A 19,642-nucleotide genomic window follows, 5' to 3' on the forward strand; every position below is an offset into this window, starting at 1 on the left:
ATCCCTGTCTGTCTGTCTGCCTGCCTGTGCATCCCTGTCTGTCTGTGTGTTGTGTGTGTGTGTGGATACAGAGAAATGGTGGGTAGACATAACTGGACTGACCTTGTGTACAAACTGCTCCACCCGTGTCTGAAGACCCCACACCTCGAACTTGACTGTCACCAGTTTGTAGGAGCACATGATGGGTTCCTGGCTGTCGATCCAGCCCTCCTGCAGCACACCCCGGTCTGTCTTCTCTGATTTAAAGTACCGCAAGTCCTACGGGGAACCATGGGAACACAGTATGGACAGTATTAAAGCTACAGTCTGGGATTGGTAGATCTATTTTTGGACTTCTTTTGATATACTGACATTGATTCTTCAAGAATTTAACTTAAAAATACCTCATGAGCTTAGTGCCACTGTCTTACCCCATCATTATGTATCTTTATAGGAATGCAATTCAATTCCTGACCCAATGAGTTTCGCAGTAAACATCCTCACAAGCATGAATGAACCATGTTTTCTTTGTCCAGCAGTCCAGCAGAATGGATGGTAGGTACCAGGTGGGTACAAGACTCATGGAGAGCTCAACCTGGAGCAGCCCGCTGAGGGGTTTCTCGTTACAAACAGTACCCATTACGCATTAATTAATCACGCTTCCCTGGCAACTCATTATACTCTAATGGTAATTAGCAAGGAAGGTTGGGATGGTGAGAAGGGATGTGTTTCACACACACACACATATGCACACACAAACACGCACGCATGCACACTCACCCACACACACTGTGCACAGGAGGATAAACTTGTGGAGGCACTTTGCAGATTGCAGAAGAGACACTTCATAAAGTTTGGTTAGGTTGGGCCAAAGGGGGGGATAGAAGCTATTTGATGTGCACAGTCTGCCTTTCATGTGTTTCTTGATCATGTGACCTTCCCAGGAGAGAACTCTGTGCCCTTGTTATGGTATGAGGACTAGATGGTATACAGCTACGAACATAATTTACTTTATGTAGCAGGTTAGGAGAACTTACGCAGCAGGATAGGATAATGAAACTAGCAGGTTAGGAGAACTTACGGAGCAGGATAGGATAATAACCTAGCAGGTTAGGAGAATTTAAGCAGCAGGTTAGGATAATAACCTAGCAGGTTAGGAGAATTTAAGCAGCAGGTTAGGATAGTTAACCTAGCAGGTTAGGATAACTTACGCAGCAGGATAGGATAAACTAGCAGGTTAGGAGAATTTACATAGCAGGTTAGGATAATTATGCAGCAGGTTAGGATAATTAACCTAGCAGGTTAGGAGAACTTACGCAGCAGGTTAGGATAATAACCTAGTAGGTTAGGAGAATTTACACAGAAGGTTAAGATAATAACCTAGCAGTTTAGGAGAATTTATGCAGAAGGTTAGGATAATTATGCAGCAGGTTAGGATAATTAACCTAGCAGGTTAGGATAACTTACACAGCAGGTTAGGAAAATTAACATAGCAGGTTAGGAGCATTAGGTTAAGGTTAGGACAATGGTTAGGTTTAAGGTTATTTGAAATGCTACAATTCTTCCCGAAATGACCCCAAAATTCAGATTTTGACGATTTATGCGTCACTTTTGTCCGTAGCTGCATACCGTCTAGCCACAACCTTGTTATGGCGTAGAACCTAGAATATTTGTTTATGTGGGCAGGAAAAACTTTCTGACTATTTCTGTGAAGATGTGTGCTTTGAGCACATTACTGAGTTATATATCATTGTTCTGTGATAATGTGAAATAGGTCTGAATTAGGGTTGTAAAATTCCAGTAACTTTCCCAAAATTCCCAGGTTTTCTATAAATCCTGGTTGAAATAATCCAATTTTTTGTTGTTTATTCCCTCCTGATTCCAGGAATATTCCAACTGGGATTTCTGGAAAATCTGAGAATTTGGGGAAATGTACCAGAATGTTGCAGCCCTAGCTTAATGTAATAGTATGACCATCTGTCAAATTCATCACATTTGAACAATGCCAGGTAAAACGTTGCTGCAGTTTGCCACATATAAGACTGAGGTTATGCTCTCTTGAACACAGCAGGTATCAGAGATCTAAAAATGGCTCAGTTCAAATCAAATATACTTAAATAGGCTTGTTGACAATATGTTGTATATCAGGAAAAAGCATGTTGTGGCTATTCTTAGCACAAGGGCATAAAATCCCGTCCTCCCGTCAAACATAAAAGACAGACCCATTGCTGTCCCCCTGACTCTAATAACAGACATTGTATAATCCCCCCCCCCCCCCCCCCCACCACACACCACACACCACACACACACACTTAGGGAGAGGCAGATAGCCAGTTAGTGATCAGAGGAGTGAGAAACTGTAAGGGGCTGTTTGAGGAAGATAACACCACGTATTCCTCCATCCCTCCACCCCCTTCCCTCCATCCCTCCACCCCCTTACCTCCATCCCTCCACCCCCGTCCCTCCATCCACCCCTTCACCACCCCTCCCTGATGCTTGTGAAGAGGGAAGAATAGAACATGAAGGAGAGCAGGGACACAGCGGTGAACACGGCTAATGGCAAACATGACCAGCTAGAGTTCTCTCTCTCTCTCTCTCTCTCTCTCTCTCTCTCTCTCTCTCTCTCTCTCTCTCTCTCTCTCTCCGATGAAGCTAGCAGCTAGCTGACCCTCAGGGCTGAGAGGGGAGATATGACCAGCTGGAGGTCTCTTGCCTGATGAAGCTAGCAGCTAGCTGACCCTCAGGGCTGAGAGGGGAAATGAGCAATGGAGATATGAGAGAAAGTGGGAGAGAGTGGGAGAAAGTGGGAGAGGGGATTTGTTATAAACACTCTTAGAAAAAAGGGTTCCAAAAGGGTTCTTCGGCTGTCCCCATAGGAGAACCCTTTTTGGTTCCAGGTAGAACCCTTTTTGGTTGCAGGTAGAAGGGTTCTACCTGGAACCAAAATGGTTCTACCTGGAACCAAAAAAGGGTTCTTCAAATAGTTATCCTATGGGGACAGCCAAATAACCCTTTTAGGTTCTAGATAGAACGTTTTTTCTAAGATTGTATTCTCTTAGATATTCTGTTATCACCTTCTTACACTAACACGCCCCTCCCATACTCCATCTGATAACATGCCATTTTAAAAGGGTCCTGAGTTTTTCTGACTACGGCTAGTCAATCATCAATCACACTGCTCTCACCATAGGGTTTGATTAGATTAACTCTTTAACACACTGCAATTACAATAAAGCTCAATAGCTTTCCGGTGATACGGCCAGGTTGCTAGCACCCAGAGTTGTTCCTAATCAGGTCACATGGTCAGGTAAAACTCAGGGCCTTAGCTATCGTCATCCCCTTACAGGTTTATTAAACTATGGGTCGGGACCCAAAGTGGGCCCTGGACATTTGAGAATAGGGTTGCAGTTATGAGAATACATCCATCCCCTCCTCCCCCTGCTCCTTCCAAAATGTACACTTCCACACTCTCTTGCATGGTTTTAACAATGGTGGAAACTCACGCCAGTTAATGCTTACACCAGTCATATGGTTTTAAATCCATGATGGTGAGTGTACAAGTGCACACTTGTACTGGAAAACGGTGGAGAATTGTGACTGTCAATGTCCACTGCTGCTGAAACAGTGATTTGGGATTCCTAACCCTTGATCCCTAACCTTTGACCTCCTCACCTCAGACTCCTTGTAGTAGCGCTCTGGGATCTCGTCGTAGGCAATATCCACGAAGCACACCTCTATCTCCTCCTCCCCTTTGGGCTCGCTGTTAAAGATCTGAGGGATAGAGAAAAAGAGACAGGCACGTGTGAGGTCATTTTAGAGAGAGAGAAAGAGAAAGAGAGAGAGAGAGAAAGAGAGAGCGAGAGAGAGAGAGAGAGAGAGAGAGCGAGAGAGAGAGAGAGAGAGAGAGAAAGAGAAAGAGAGAGAGAGAGAAAGAGAGAGCGAGAGAGAGAGAGTTAATCAACTGTTCTCCAAGTCTAAGATGCAGGGACCACCATGATGAGGATGTTGTATTTATTTCAGCAGCATCTTATCTATGTAGATATCAGTGATCTTAGGAATGAAGCTTAGTGAACAGTCATTCCCACAGCAGCCACTAGGTGGAGCTCTGATGTTTGGGTAAATTGAGCGAGCGAGCATTGCATAACACTGATAGGCCAGAGCTGCCAATCATTTAATCACAATGTTTGAAGGGGGAAAGCCAGGCTTTTAACGGTTATGAGTGCTTTACTCCTTTCCCCATTAAAATCATTAGACCTCGTAAGGTGACGGGTGCTTTTCGCCAGGAGGATACATTTAGCTCATTTAGCAGGAAGAAAGAAAGAAAGAAAGAAAGAAAGAAAGAAAGAAAGAAAGAAAGAAAGAAAGAAAGAAAGAAAGAAAGAAAGAAAGAAAGAAAGAAAGAAAGAAAGAAAGAAAGAAAGAGACAGAGTTGGTGCAGTAATAATCTCCTTCAAAAAGTTGAATAATCAGCTCAAAAATCCATCCATTACTGACATCAATGTATTCATCTACCAACCTTTGCATGATAAGTAGACCGGGAGGATGAAAAACTGAACTGAGTAATGATGTCTTTGAGAGTAGAGGAAGTAAAGCCTAGGGAAATTGGGGCATTGATGGGATGACTTTAAAATTCATCAAATACATACTTTAGTCTCAGGAATTAAGTCAAGGTCGTGTTCATTTAGGGATTACCTGGAAATGTCCAATAAGAAACGTTTATTTCGTTTTCTATAGCAAAACGTTTTAAAACCGTTTTCATTATGTCCTAATGAACACAACCCAGGACAGACCTAGGATAATTTATATTATATGACATAATGTAAATGTTGTGGAATGGTAATGTGAATATATCCCCCACCAGGAAATGAGGTTTAGTAGTGAGAGGAACAAGAAGCAACAGTCCCTGTTTAAAGGACTGTATCAGACATGCAGACAAACCCACACAATATCACCCTATATCTTATTTCCTTTCTATGTTGCTGTTTTTCTTTATTCCCTTAAATATCTCTCTCTCTCTCTCTCTGTCTCTCTCTCTCTCTCTCTCTCTCTCTCTCTCTCTCATTCATCCTGTGCTCCCCCTTCTCTCCTTTTCCTGGTTGTCTGAATATCAGTCCTTCATACTGTACGGAATTCAAATATGTAGTCAAGGAGCTGTAGGCAATCATCCCTTTCTCCCTGACATACCAATTTTCACAAAAAGAAGATGCAACAGCTGAAAGTAGTGCACTACATAGGGAACAGATTGTCATTTGAGATGCAGATATGTAACAGAGTAAACCCTTAGTGTACAATACAGCTCATTTTAGTAGTCTGCCTGTCCGTCCATTTCATTAACTATGGATGTCCTTGACATGTCCTTCACACCAGAAGAAGGGGCATTAGTCATGAGTAAACCTATTGTGTAACATGATGCAATGTGCATCCGACAGCAAGCCCCACCAAGATGATAGATTATTGACTTGGTAACTCTCCTAACACAGAGTTATACAATATAAAAGCAAAGGGATGAAAAGAAAAAAGAGAATTGAAAGGGAGGATGTATAGCTAGAGAGATGTAGAGAGATGGGAATGGTTGGGAAAAGACTCTTAAGTAGAGATGATCAACCACCATGCACACACACTGCCTTTATCAAATCAAATCAAATCAAATCAAATTTTATTGGTCACATGCGCCGAATACAACAGGTGCAGACATTACAGTGAAATGCTTACTTACAGCCCTTAACCAACAGTGCATTTATTTTAAACAAAAAAAGTAAGAATAAAACAACAACAAAAAAGTGTTGAGAAAAAAAGAGCAGAAGTAAAATAAAGTGACATAAAGTGACAGTAGGGAGGCTATATATACAGTAAAATAAAGTGACAGTAGGGAGGCTATATATACAGGGGGGTACCATTGCATAGTCAATGTGCGGGGGCACCGGCTAGTTGAGGTAGTTGAGGTAATATGTACATGTGGGTAGAGTTAAAGTGACTATGCATAAATACTTAACAGAGTAGCAGCAGCGTAAAAAGGATGGGGTGGGGGGGCAGTGCAAATAGTCGGGGTAGCCATGATTAGCTGTTCAGGAGTCTTATGGCTTGGGGGTAGAAGCTGTTGAGAAGTCTTTTGGACCTAGACTTGGCACTCCGGTACCGCTTGCCGTGCGGTAGCAGAGAGAACAGTCTATGACTAGGGTGGCTGGAGTCTTTGACAATTTTGAGGGCCTTCCTCTGACACCGCCTGGTATAGAGGTCCTGGATGGCAGGGAGCTTTGCCCCAGTGATGTACTGGGCCGTACGCACTACCCTCTGTAGTGCCTTGCGGTCAGAGGCCAAGCAGTTGCCATACCAGGCGGTGATGCAACCAGTCAGGATGCTCTCGATGGTGCAGCTGTAGAATTTTTTGAGGATCTGAGGACCCATGCCAAATCTTTTTAGTCTCCTGAGGGGGAATAGGCTTTGTCGTGCCCTCTTCACGACTGTCTTGGTGTGTTTGGACCATGATAGTTCGTTGGTGATGTGGACACCAAGGAACTTGAAGCTCTCAACCTGTTCCACTACAGCCCCGTCGATGAGAATGGGGGCGTGCTCAGTCCTCTTTTTTTTCCTGTAGTCCACAATCATCTCCTTTGTCTTGGTCACGTTGAGGGAGAGGTTGTTGTCCTGGCACCACACGGCCAGATCTCTGACCTCCTCCCTATAGGCTGTCTCATCGTTGTCGGTGATCAGGCCTACCACTGTTGTGTCGTCGGCAAACTTAATGATGGTGTTGGAGTCGTGCCTGGCCATGCAGTCATGGGTGAACAGAGAGTACAGGAGGGGACTGAGCACGCACCCCTGAGGGGCCCCCGTGTTGAGGATCAGTGTGGCAGATGTGTTGTTACCTACCCTTACCACCTGGGGGCGGCCCGTCAGGAAGTCCAGGATCCAGTTGCAGAGGGAGGTGTTTAGTCCCAGGATCCTTAGCTTAGTGATGAGCTTAGAGGGCACTATGGTGTTGAATGCTGAGCTGTAGTCAATGAATAGCATTCTCACGTATGTGTTCCTCTTGTCCAGGTGGGAAAGGGCAGTGTGGAGTGCGATAGAGATTGCATCATCTGTGGATCTGTTGGGGCGGTATGCAAATTGGAGTGGGTCTAGGGTTTCTGGGATTATGCTGTTGATGTGAGCCATGACCAGTCTTTCAAAGCACTTCATGGCTACAGACGTCAGTGCTACGGGTCGGTAGTCATTTAGGCAGGTTATCTTAGAGTACCCCATAGTTATCCATGTGCATAAATCCATATCCAAGTTGATTCGATATGCTCCACATTGAAAGGAAACAGCAGGTTGGAGAAAGAACCACTTCCATTTGACTCAGAAGGCCTGGGCCCATATTCATGAAGCCTCTCGGATCTAGGAACAGTTTTGCCTTTTAGATCAAAATGAATAAGATCACATGGACAGGGGGGACCTGATCCTAGATCAGCACTCCTACTCTGAGATGCTGTATGAATATGGGCCCTGAAGCCCACAGACTGAATGGTAATCACATTGATCTCAGTGAGGGAGAGGCTAGCCAATGCAATAGACATGCATTCTGATGAGCTGGCTGGGACAATTAGCAGGCCATTGTGAATATATTAGACCAGTGTTCTTATTCGTCCCAGCATCCCCCTGTCCTGACTCCACCCACTCGTTTAGAAGTGAGAGACAGAAAAATAAGGGAATGTGTTGTATGTGGCATTCAAGTGCACACACATGCACAAAGGAACACACACGCACGCATGCACACACACACGCGCGCACACACACACATACATACACGCACAGACACACACCATGACCATGCACAGACAACCATACTCACATTGTCATTGCTGCCTTTGTTGTCCTCATACTTGGTCTCTATGTGAATGGAGAACTTAGGCAGAAAGGAACACTAGAACAGAGGAAGAACAGCAGGAGATTCCACAGAGAATAGAGACACATTAAGACAATATTTTGACTTGGCATGTCTGAGTCCCAAATGGCACCATATTGTCTATGTAGAGTTTTTGACCAGGATGCACTATGTAGAACCTATAGTGGGCCCTGGTCAAAACATGCACTACATAGGCAATAGGGTGCCAACCTACATTTATAGTTGTCAAATCATAATCATCTACAAAAGGGTTTTGGAGCACTAGGGAAGCTGATCTCCATGGGAGAGTGGATAGAACGTTTCTACGACTATCCATACAAGCTCAGGAAAGACAGAGGGAACATCTCCCTGGGTCTTTGTGGTCATGCTGCAGGGTGAGGTGTTTTATGGGCAGTGTGTGTGTGTGTGTGTATGTGTGTCACGCTGAATATGATTGTGTGTGTTTTATTGCCCCTGTCTGCAGAAATAATGATTATATTGCCCCTGTGGATTTACTGGCTCCTCGTCACCCCCTCACCTCCCCCCCATCCCCCCATTGCTAGTCAAGTTTCTGTACGTGTGTGTGTGTTTCTGTATGTGTGTGTGTGTTTCTGTATGTGTGTGTGTGTTTCTGTATGAGTGTGTGTGTTTCTGTATGTGTGTGTGTGTGTTTCTGTATGTGTGTGTGTGTTTGTATGTCTCTTTAGAATAGAGAGAACGGGAAGGAATGAATAGGTCCAGCATGGGGTGGGGCCCAGGCTATAGGCTTGCTGCAGGAGGTTATGTGTGTGTGTGTGTGTGTGTGTTTCTAGAGACTGTGTGTGTGTGTTCACCTTATCTTCATCTGAACCAACATTATCTTCAGAGCATTCCATCCCTATTGTCTATATAAAAGAACATATCTTGTCCTACACAACTACACAGCAGGAGACGCCTTCAATCCCTCCACTTCAACAGAGCAGTTTGGCACAATCTACTGACAGAATATCACACGTCCAAGAACCCCATGTTGAACATGTTCACTGTAGTCAACTCCTGTTAACCAGAACGCGTTCCATCTTTTCCATTCATTTAGCCTCATTAAAGCGCACGCACACGCTCACACACACCAGGTAAAGTATTAAGTGCATTGTGTAACCGAGCAGCTCTCCTTTCATAATTTCAGTAAAAACCCATACATGAATGAGGCAGTGTCCCAAATACCATCCTATTCCCTATGTAGAGCCCATAGGGCTCTGGTCAAAAGAAGTGCACTATATTGGGGAGAGGGTGCCATTTGGACGCAGTCTGAGGTAGTAGAAGAGAAATCCTCAATGGCTAAATATAGAACCAGAACAATAGATGAAGCTGTCTGTAAAACCCATTTAAATATTATAGGCTAATTAATTAATTAATAATATTCCATATTGTAGTCTCTTTAATGACATTCAAAGCCTAATCAAATTGAGCTTGTTGCTTTATATAACCTCTAAGAGCCTAAGCCTATGGGGGGGGTGGGGTTCTACTAAGCTAACATATGGAATTGTTTTAAAAGATGGTCATACCATGGATCATTTAGCTATTTGATTTGGAATTGAAGGACGCACACAGCATTGTCATGGCTTTGTACTGCTACTCTGTTCATCTCTGAGTGTTGTCTATCTGTGGTAGATAGATTGTGAAGAGAGATATCACCACTGCAGCATCGCTCGGCTGCAGACTGGCTCGGCTGCAACCTTCTCCTACCTCTCTATCAAAACCTTGTGTAGCAGAACTACTGTAGTGGAGGGTGAGATTGAGCAATCACATGTTTGACAAGGGGGAACCATTCACTGATTCAAAACAGAGATGGAATTCCACAGGAATAAAATGTTTCATACTCTTCTGTCCGTTATCGGAGCGCACGCGCCCGCGCTCACCTAACCCCTGACTTCTAGCAGACTGCTTTGCATGTCTTGTACTAATGAGGAGTGTGTGTGTGTGTGTGTGTAACATCAGTGGGATACTCACAGTGTACTCTGCGTCACAGCAGGAGTAGAATCCAGGACCAGCAAGAGATGGAGCGACGAGAGAGAGAGAGAGGAGAGGGGAGGGAGTTAAACAAGAGGAGCGAGAGGAGAGGGAGTTAAACAAGAGGAGAGAGAGAGAGAGAGAGAGAGAGATAGAGAGAGAAGGGAGGAAGGGAGGGAGGGAGGGAGAGAGGGAGTTAAACAAGAGGAGAGAGAGAGAGAGAGAGAGAGAGAGAGAGAGAGAGAGAGAGAGAGAGAGAGAGAGAGAGAGAGAGAGAGAGAGAGAGAGAAGGGAGGGATGGAGGGAGAGAGGGAGTTAAACAAGAGGAGAGAGAGAGAGAGAGAGAGAGAGAGAGAGAGCGAGAGAGTGAGAGAGAAGGGAGGGAGGGAGGGGGAGGGGGAGTTAAACAAGAGGAGAGAGAGAGAGAGAGAGAGAGAGAGAGAGAGAGAGAGAGAGAGAGAGAGAGAGAGAGAGAGAGAGAGAGAGAGAGAGAGAGAGAGAGAGAGAGAGAGAGGAGGGAGGGAGAGAGAGAGGGAGTTAAACAAGAGGAGAGAGAGAGAGAGATAGAGAGAGAGAGAGAGAGAGAGGGGGAGGGAGTTAAACAAGAGGAGGAGAGAGAGAGAGAGAGAGAGAGAGAGAGAGAGAGAGAGAGAGAGAGAGAGAGAGAGAGAGAGAGAGAGAGAGAGGAGGGGAGTTAAACATAGGAGAGAGAGAGAGAGAGAGGAGGAGTTAAACAGAGGAGAGAGAGAGCATCATCAACTCCAGTGTAAAGAGCAATACAACAAGGAGCAGCAGGAGCTTGTTTTCTTTAGAGCTCTCTAATAATATGAGGCTCTCATCATGTCCTCCTCCATCCCTCCCCTCCCTCCCTCCATCCATCCCTCCATCCATCCCTCCCAACAAGCTATTGTGATTCTTCTCTCGGAGGAAGTGTGTGTGTGTGTGTGTGTGTGTGTTCGTGTGTGTGGCACGGGGATGAAGCTGGGGAATACATTGGGTCTGAACAGATAGAGAAGGTTGAGAACAGACAGAGCTGTCAGTCAGTCCAGACCAAACTAATCAGCCAGGACAAACAGTCCTGTGCAGAGTACAGCACAGCCCATCACCTAGCTATAGGCCATTATCACAGTGTCTAACAGAGTACAGCACAGCCCATCACCTAGCTATAGGCCATTATCACAGTGTCTAACAGAGTACAGCACAGCCCATCACCTAGCTATAGGCCATTATCACAGTGTCTAACAGAGTACAGCACAGCCCATCACCTACCTATAGGCCATTATCACAGTGTCTAACAGAGTACAGCACAGCCCATCACCTAGCTATAGGCCATTATCACAGTGTCTAACAGGGTACAGCACAGCCCATCACCTAGCTATAGGCCATTATCACAGTGTCTAACAGAGTACAGCACAGCCCATCACCTAGCTATAGGCCATTATCACAGTGTCTAACAGAGTACAGTACAGTCCATTGTTGAATCCCCAAGCCGGCAAGGTAGGAAAATCTGCCGTTCTTCCCTTGAGCGAGGCAGTTAACCCCCAACAACAATTGCTCCCCGGGCACTGATGACGTGGATGTCGATGAAGGCAGCCCCCGCCCCTCTGATTCAGAGGGGTTGGGTTAAATGCGGAAGACACATTTCAGTTGAATGCATTCAGTTGTACAACTGAACAGGTATCCCCCTTTCCTTCCTTTCCATTATCACAGTGTTTATCAGAGCAGACACACTGTACTGTACTGTACTGCTCTTCCCTCAGGGATAAGAGGGACCAGAACAGAGAGAGAGACAAAGCCTAATAGTGATCAGTATTGGGGCGTAGAGGTGTAGAGGTGTGTAATGGTCCTAGTAGTGGTTACCTGTGATAGTGTAGGGGTAGTAGTTCCAGGCCTTCTCTGTCACATAGAAGTTTTGGGGACCACCGCCCTGGCCCAGCTAGGGAGCTACTGAAAGAGGAAAGGAAGGCAAGATAAGTGAGCTTAAGGAAATAAGGGAGTAGAGTGAAGAAAAGAGAGAAGCAAGGGAACGAGGGATGAGAAGAGACAGAAGAGGAGAGAAGTAGAGGTAAGGTGGAGTGATAGCACAATGAGAGAGAGAGAACAGCATCAAGAGGAAACGAGAGAAGACATGACATCCATCTGAACCATAGACCTGAACCCTTCCACCCCTTGCTATCCCTTCTTCACTGTTAGACCATACAGTATCTGGCACCAGCTGTGAGGAGCCCAAATGGAGACTGCTGGGTGGCCATTGCGGCTCAAAGTTCTGTAGATTATGGTGATTATACTGGGCACCCTGCAGCAAAAGGGAGAGGACAGAGAACACAGCCAAGGGTTTTCTCATTCAGAACTAAAGGAACCTGTGTGACCATGGTCTGATGGTCTGACCATGTAACCAATCAGGGCGAACCCATTCAAGAATGTCCTATCAAACCAGAGCTGGAAGGATGAGCAGCAAATATGTGTAATGCTGAGGTGGATGTTTTTAGTTTTTTGGCAAAGTTTAGAAAAGGAAAAAGTTGAGTTAAAGTTTAGAAAAGTAAAATGCTAAGTTAAAACTGTTTAAATATGAAGAGCGAGGAGAAGAATCCTATGAGAACAAATGAAGTTGAGACTGAGATTTTGAGCCCTTGGGTGGAGGCATAAACTTTATTAGAGGCATAAAGTATAAATAAATTCCATCCTGACACAACATTTGTGTGGATGAATCTAAGCAGAAGCCCGCATCAGCAAAAACCAACAGGTACAGCACAAACTGCTGTGTATGAGGGACACAGACCCACAAATATTGTGGGTGTCACAAGTGGGGGGGTTTACTGTAGTCAATATCATACATTGGAGAAGTGCAGACTGCAGCACCAGACCTGCCATTTTAAACAGCCAAATGCCACTGGTGGAGGTTCTCACTCAAAAGTTAGAGCACAACCCGTTACAATAAAAAATTAACAGTAAACATTACACTCACAAAAGTTCCAAAAGAATATAGACATTTCAAATGTCGTATTATGTGCAAATAGTTAAAGTACAAAAGGGAAAATAAATAAACATAAATATGGGTTGTATTTACAATGGTGTTTGTTCTTCACTGATTGCCCTTTTCTTCTGGCAACAGGTCACAAATCTTGCTGCTATGAAGGCACACTGTGGAATTTCACCCAGTAGATATGTGAGGTTATCAAAATTGGGTTTGTTTTTTGAATTCTTTGTGGGTCTGTGTAATCTGAGGGAAATATGTGTCTCTAATATGGTCATACATTTGGCAGGAGGTTAGGAAGTGCAGCTCAGTTTCCACCTCATTTTGTGGGCAGTGTGCACATAGCCTGTCTTCTCTTGAGAGCCAGGTCTGCCTACGGCTGCCTTTCTCAATAGCAAGGCTATGCTCACTGAGTCTCTACATAGTCAAAGCATTCCTCAGTCACGGTGGTCAGGTATTCTGCCACTGTGTACTCTCTGTTTAGGGCCAAATAGCATTCTAGTTTGCTCTGTTTTTTTGTTAATTATTTCCAATGTGTCAAGTAATTATCTTTTTGTTTTCTCATGATTTGGTTGGGTCTAATTGTGTTGCTGTTGCTCTCTCTCTCTCTTCTCTCTCTCTCTCTCTCTCTCTCTCTCTCTCTCTCTCTCTCTCTCTCTCTCTCTCTCTCTCTATTTCTCTCTCTCTCTCACTGAGTCAACGTTATCCTTGTTGATTAGATGGCTGAATCACAGGAGGTTGGTGGCACCTTAATTGGGGAGGACGGGCTTGTGATAATGGCTGGAGCGTAATTGGTGGAACGGTGTCAAATACATAAAACACATGATTTTGATGTGTTTGGTGACATTCCATTCGCTCCGTTACAGCCATTATTATGAGCCGTCCTCCCCTCAGCAGCCTCCTGTGGGCTGAATATTGTGTTCCTGTTGGTCCCAGTCTATAGATCATTCAGTGATTAATCTCCAGTCAGTTCCATAGAGGACTGGCATGCTGTGTTCACTCCACTCTCACTGATGGACCTTTAAATAGCAAAGGGAGCACCAAAGCATAGCGGACCACTTTATGTCCTCACCCTCCCTTTCTGCACACGCACACTCTCACACACACACGCGCTCGCACACACACACTTGTCTGGCTGTGGTAGCAGGTGGTCTGTGGGTGGAAAGGCAGGTACAGCGTCCCACCGTGACTGCTCAAATTATCCACCACTTACACAACGCTGATCTCCTCTCCCTTCAGAGCTCACACAAGTAGTTACCACAGTCTTACTTCTGCCTGAAAAACACCCACTCCTCTCTGTCTTTTCCAGTTCTTTCTCTTTCTGCATCGTCTGCATTCTAAAATCTAAAACCTACACTCAAATCTCTACAGGGAAGTGAATGGTAACATAATTTTTGCTAAATTAGAACTAAGGTTTTGAAATTACGTGTAAAAACTTGAGTTTCAGAAGAATTGGGCATCTGTAACCTGTGAACTGGGACCCTGTGCCACCCATAGATACCATAAATTAATGGTGCCACCCATAGATACCATACATTACCGGTCCCACCCATAGATAACATACATTACTGGTAACACCCATAGATACCATACATTACTGGTACCACCCAAAGATACCATACATTACTTGTACCACCCATAGATGCCATACATTACTGGTACCATTATTATTTAGCTTTATATAATCAGGGAGTCACCATTGAGACCAATGTCTTTTTTACGAGGGAGCCCTGCATATTACATTTAATAAAATACATCAAAAATGTAATACAACATAAAATACAGTGCATTCGGAAAGTATTACGTTACAGACTTATTCTAAAATGGATTAAATAAAAAATGTCCCTCATCAATCTACACACAATAGCCCATAATGACAAAGTGAAAACAGGTTTTTAGAAAATGAAATTGATTAGAAAAAAAAACAGAAATACCTTATTTACACAAGTATTCAGACCCTTTGCTATGAAACTCGAAATTGAGCTCAGGTGCATACTGTTTCCATTGATCATCCATTAGATGTTTCTACAACTTGATTGGAGTCCACCTGTGGTAAATTCAATTGATTGGACATGATTTGGAAAGGCACACACATATCTATATAAGGTCCCACAGTTGACAGTGCATGTCAGAGAAAAAACCAAGCCATGAGGTCGCAGGAATTGTCCGTAGAGCTCCGAGACAGGATTGTGTCGAGGCACAGATCTGGGGAAGGGTACCAAAAAATTTCTGCAGCATTGAAGGTCCCCAAGAACACAGTGGCCTCCATCATTCTTAAATGTAAGAAGTTTTGAACCACCAAGACTCTTCCTAGAGCTGGCCGCCCGGCTAAACTGAGTAATCGGGAGAGAAGTGCCTTAGTCAGGGAGGTGACCAAGAACCTGATGGTCACTCTGACAGAGCCCCAGAGTTCCTCTGTGGAGATGGGAGAACCTTCCAGAAGGACAACCATCTCTGCAGCACTCCACCAATCAGGCCTTTATGGTAGAGTGGCCAGACGGAAGCCACTCCTCAGTAAAAGGCATATGACAGCCTGGTTGGAGTTTGTCAGAAGGCACCTAAAGGACACTCAGACCATGAGAAACAAGATTCTCTGGTCTGATAAAACCAATATTGAACTCTTTGGCCTGAATGCCAAGCATCACGTCTGGAGGAAACGAGGCACCACTCATCACCTGGCCAATACCATCCCTATGGTGAAGCATGGTGGTGGAGCATCATGCTGTGGGGATGCTTTTCAGCAGCAGGGACTGGGAGACTATTCAGAATCGAGGGAAAGATGAACAGAGCAAAGTACAGAGAGATCCTTGATGAAAACCTGCTCCAGAGCGCTCAGGACCTCAGACTGGGGTGAAGGTCCACCTTCCAACAGGACAACGACCTATTTTGTCCAACAGGACAAAATAGCTGTGCTGCGATGCTCCCCATCCAACCTGACAGAGCTTGAGAGGATCTGCAGAGAACAATAGGAAAAACACCCCAAATACATGTGTGCCAAGCTTGTAGCGTCATACCCAAGAAGACTCAATGCTGTAATCGCTGCCAAAGGTGCCTAAACAAAGTACTGAGTAAAGGGTCTGAATACTTATGTAAATTTGATATTTCCAGGGGGGTTTTCTCATACATTTTCAAATATTTATAAAAACCTGTTTGTGCTTTGTCATTAAGGCTGTAATGTAACAAAACGTGGAAAAAGTCAAGGGGTCTGAATACTTTCCAAATGCACTTTAAATAAAGTACAGCACAACACATATTGCACAGACAAACATAAATATTCACAATCTACACAAAGCACAGTCAACTAAAACAAACACATTCTTCATTATAAAAATTATCTGTCCGCTGCCTGAACTGCCCTAGGGACACTACCGCATCTATTCAAAATGTATTTTGGAGATCATTCCAATCATGTGGAGCAAGAAAACTAAAGGCTGACTTCCCTAACTCTGTAGATACCGAAGGAGTCTCCAAAGTTAACCAACCCTGTGATCGGGTTTGATAAGATTGAAAATGACAAGTTAACAGTGAAGTTAGGTAAGTCGGAAGCTGGGGGAACAGGGCTTTGTAAACAAAACGAGCATAATTATGTGATCTATGTGACTTGAAAGAGATCCAGCCAACCTTTTAGTAAAGAATACAGTAATGAGTAATCTAACTGTCTCCTGTGATAAAACGAAGGGTGATATGAAAAACGGCATCCAGAGGTTTAAGACCAGCCGCAGCTGCACTTTGATAAATAGTATCACCATAATCAAGAACAGGTAGAAAGATTGACTGCACAATCTGCTTCCTGCTGACTAGAGAGAGACCAGATCTGTTTCTGTAAAAAAAAGTCCACTTTAAATAATAGTTTCTTAACAAGCTCATTCTTATGTTTTTTTAAACAATAAATCATTGTCAATCCAAATACCAATGTATTTGTATGCAGGGACTTGTTTGAATATAGAACCATCCAATGAGTGAAGATGTAATCAATCTGAGACAATCTTACGAGAACTTGCAAACAACATGTATTTAGTTTTTCCCGTATTAAGCACAAGTTTTAAATCAGTAAGGGCTTCCTGCACAACTGCAAAATGGGACTGTAGCCTTGTCACAGCCAGGTCAGCAGTTGGAGCAATTGCATTCATAATAGTATCATCCTCATATAGATGAAATTGAAATGTTTTAACAGATTGACCAATAGCATACAGTGGGGAAAAAAAGTATTTAGTCAGCCACCAATTGTGCAAGTTCTCCCACATAAAAAGATGAGAGAGGCCTGTAATTTTCATCATAGGTACACATCAACTATGACAGACAAAATGAGAAAAAAAATCCAGAAAATCACATTGTAGGATTTTTAATGAATTTATTTGCAAATTATGGTGGAAAATAAGTATTTGGTCAATAACAAAAGTTTCTCAATACTTTGTTATATACCCTTTGTTGGCAATGACACAGGTCAAACGTTTTCTGTAAGTCTTCACAAGGTTTTCACACACTGTTGCTGGTATTTTGGCCCATTCCTCCATGCAGATCTCCTCTAGAGAGGTGATGTTTTGGGGCTGTCGCTGGGCAACACAGACTTTCAACTCCCTCCAAAGATTTTCTATGGGGTTGAGATCTGGAGACTGGCTAGGCCACTCCAGGACCTTGAAATGCTTCTTACGAAGCCACTCCTTCATTGCCCGGGCGGTGTGTTTGGGATCATTGTCATGCTGAAAGACCCAGCCACGTTTCATCTTCAATGCCCTTGCTGATGGAAAGAGGTTTTCACTCAAAATCTCACGATACATGGCCCCATTCATTCTTTCCTTTACACGGATCAGTCGTCCTGGTCCCTTTGCAGAAAAACAGCCCCAAAGCATGATGTTTCCACCCCCATGCTTCACAGTAGGTATGGTGTTCTTTGGATGCAACTCAGCATTCTTTGTCCTCCAAACACGACGAGTGTATGACAGACAAATTGAGATTTTTTTCCTCCAGAAAATCACATTGTAGGATTTTTAATGAATTTATTTGCAAATTATGGTGGAAAATAAGTATTTGGTCACCTACAAACAAGCAAGATTTCTGGCTCTCACAGACCTGTAACTTCTTCTTTAAGAGGCTCCTCTGTCCTCCACTCGTTACCTGTATTAATGGCACCTGTTTGAACTTGTTATCAGTATAAAAGACACCTGTCCACAACCTCAAACAGTCACACTCCAAACTCCACTATGGCCAAGACCAAAGAGCTGTCAAAGGACACCAGAAACAAAATTGTAGACCTGCACCAGGCTGGGAAGACTGAATCTGCAATAGGTAAGCAGCTTGGTTTGAAGAAATCAATTGTGGGAGCAATTATTAGGAAATGGAAGACATACTGGAAGACCACTGATAATCTCCCTCGATCTGGGGCTCCACGCAAGATCTCACCCCGTGGGGTCAAAATGATCACAAGAACGGTGAGCAAAAATCCCAGAACCACACGGGGGGACCTAGTGAATGACCTGCAGAGAGCTGGGACCAAAGTAACAAAGCCTACCATCAGTAACACACTACGCCGCCAGGGACTCAAATCTTGCAGAGCCAGATGTGTCCCCCTGCTTAAGCCAGCCAGTACATGTCCAGGCCCGTCTGAAGTTTGCTAGAGTGCATTTGGATGATCCAGAAGAGGATTGGGAGAATGTCATATGGTCAGATGAAACCAGAATATAACTTTTTGGTAAAAACTCAACTCGTCGTGTTTGGAGGACAAAGAATGCTGAGTTGCATCCAAAGAACACCATACCTACTGTGAAGCATGGGGGTGGAAACATCATGCTTTGGGGCTGTTTTTCTGCAAAGGGACCAGGACGACTGATCCGTGTAAAGGAAAGAATGAATGGGGCCATGTATCGTGAGATTTTGAGTGAAAACCTCTTTCCATCAGCAAGGGCATTGAAGATGAAACGTGGCTGGGTCTTTCAGCATGACAATGATCCCAAACACACCGCCCGGGCAACGAAGGAGTGGCTTTGTAAGAAGCATTTCAAGGTCCTGGAGTGGCCTAGCCAGTCTCCAGATCTCAACCCCATAGAAAATCTTTGGAAGGAGTTGAAAGTCCGTGTTGCCCAGCGACAGCCCCAAAACATCACTGCTCTAGAGGAGATCTGCATGGAGGAATGGGCCAAAATACCAGCAACAGTGTGTGAAAACCTTGTGAAGACTTACAGAAAACGTTTGACCTGTGTCATTGCCAACAAAGGGTATATAACAAAGTATTGAGAAACTTTTGTTATTGACCAAATACTTATTTTCCACCATAATTTGCAAATAAATTCATTAAAAATCCTACAATGTGATTTTCTGGATTTTTTTTTCTCCTTTTGTCTGTCATAGTTGATGTGTACCTATGATGAAAATTACAGGTCTCTCTCATCTTTTTAAGTGGGAGCTTGCACAATTGGTGGCTGACTAAATACTTTTTCCCCCCACTGTAAATGCAAAAACTAGACTACCATTTTCCGAGTCAATCTGCAAAATTCCCAAATCAGCGTTTAGCCCACACTTAGAGACAGAAGGGTTAGACGCTCTAGTATTTCAGTACCAACCATACATATCATACATTACTAGTACCACACATAGATACCATACATTACTGGTACCATCCATTACCATGACCTGCACCCTAAATGGCACCTTAAAAGTAGTGGACATTTGACCATAGGGAATATTGCATTGTAAAGGGAATAGGGTGTCATTTAAGATGTCGCCCATCGCTGACCCGGTTTGTACCTATCTGACCACCTGGAAACCAATCAGAGTGCCTCCTCACGTCCCAGACACCAAATGAAGTCAGTGAATGGGAGATAGATAACGCTCCATAGGGA

The 19,642-nt window shown here is 44.0% G+C and overlaps 1 protein-coding gene across 1 annotated transcript in view; it reads right to left on the reverse strand.

Moving 5' to 3' along the window:
• LOC311103748 (cytoplasmic phosphatidylinositol transfer protein 1-like) overlaps positions 1-19,642 on the reverse strand; it is a gene marked incomplete at both ends in the record, with an annotated part of 89,483 nt that overhangs the window by 7,734 nt on the left and 62,107 nt on the right. Inside the window, 6 exon segments of the mRNA XM_084145390.1 lie at positions 103-258; positions 3,652-3,750; positions 7,811-7,882; positions 9,833-9,840; positions 11,693-11,743; positions 11,746-11,776. Of these exon segments, the coding sequence (XP_084001516.1) occupies positions 103-258; positions 3,652-3,750; positions 7,811-7,882; positions 9,833-9,840; positions 11,693-11,743; positions 11,746-11,776 (417 nt within the window).

Source organism: Coregonus lavaretus (genome assembly GCF_964263955.1).
Source record: "Coregonus lavaretus genome assembly, chromosome: 28".
In the NCBI taxonomy this organism is placed as follows: Eukaryota; Metazoa; Chordata; class Actinopteri; order Salmoniformes; family Salmonidae; genus Coregonus; species Coregonus lavaretus.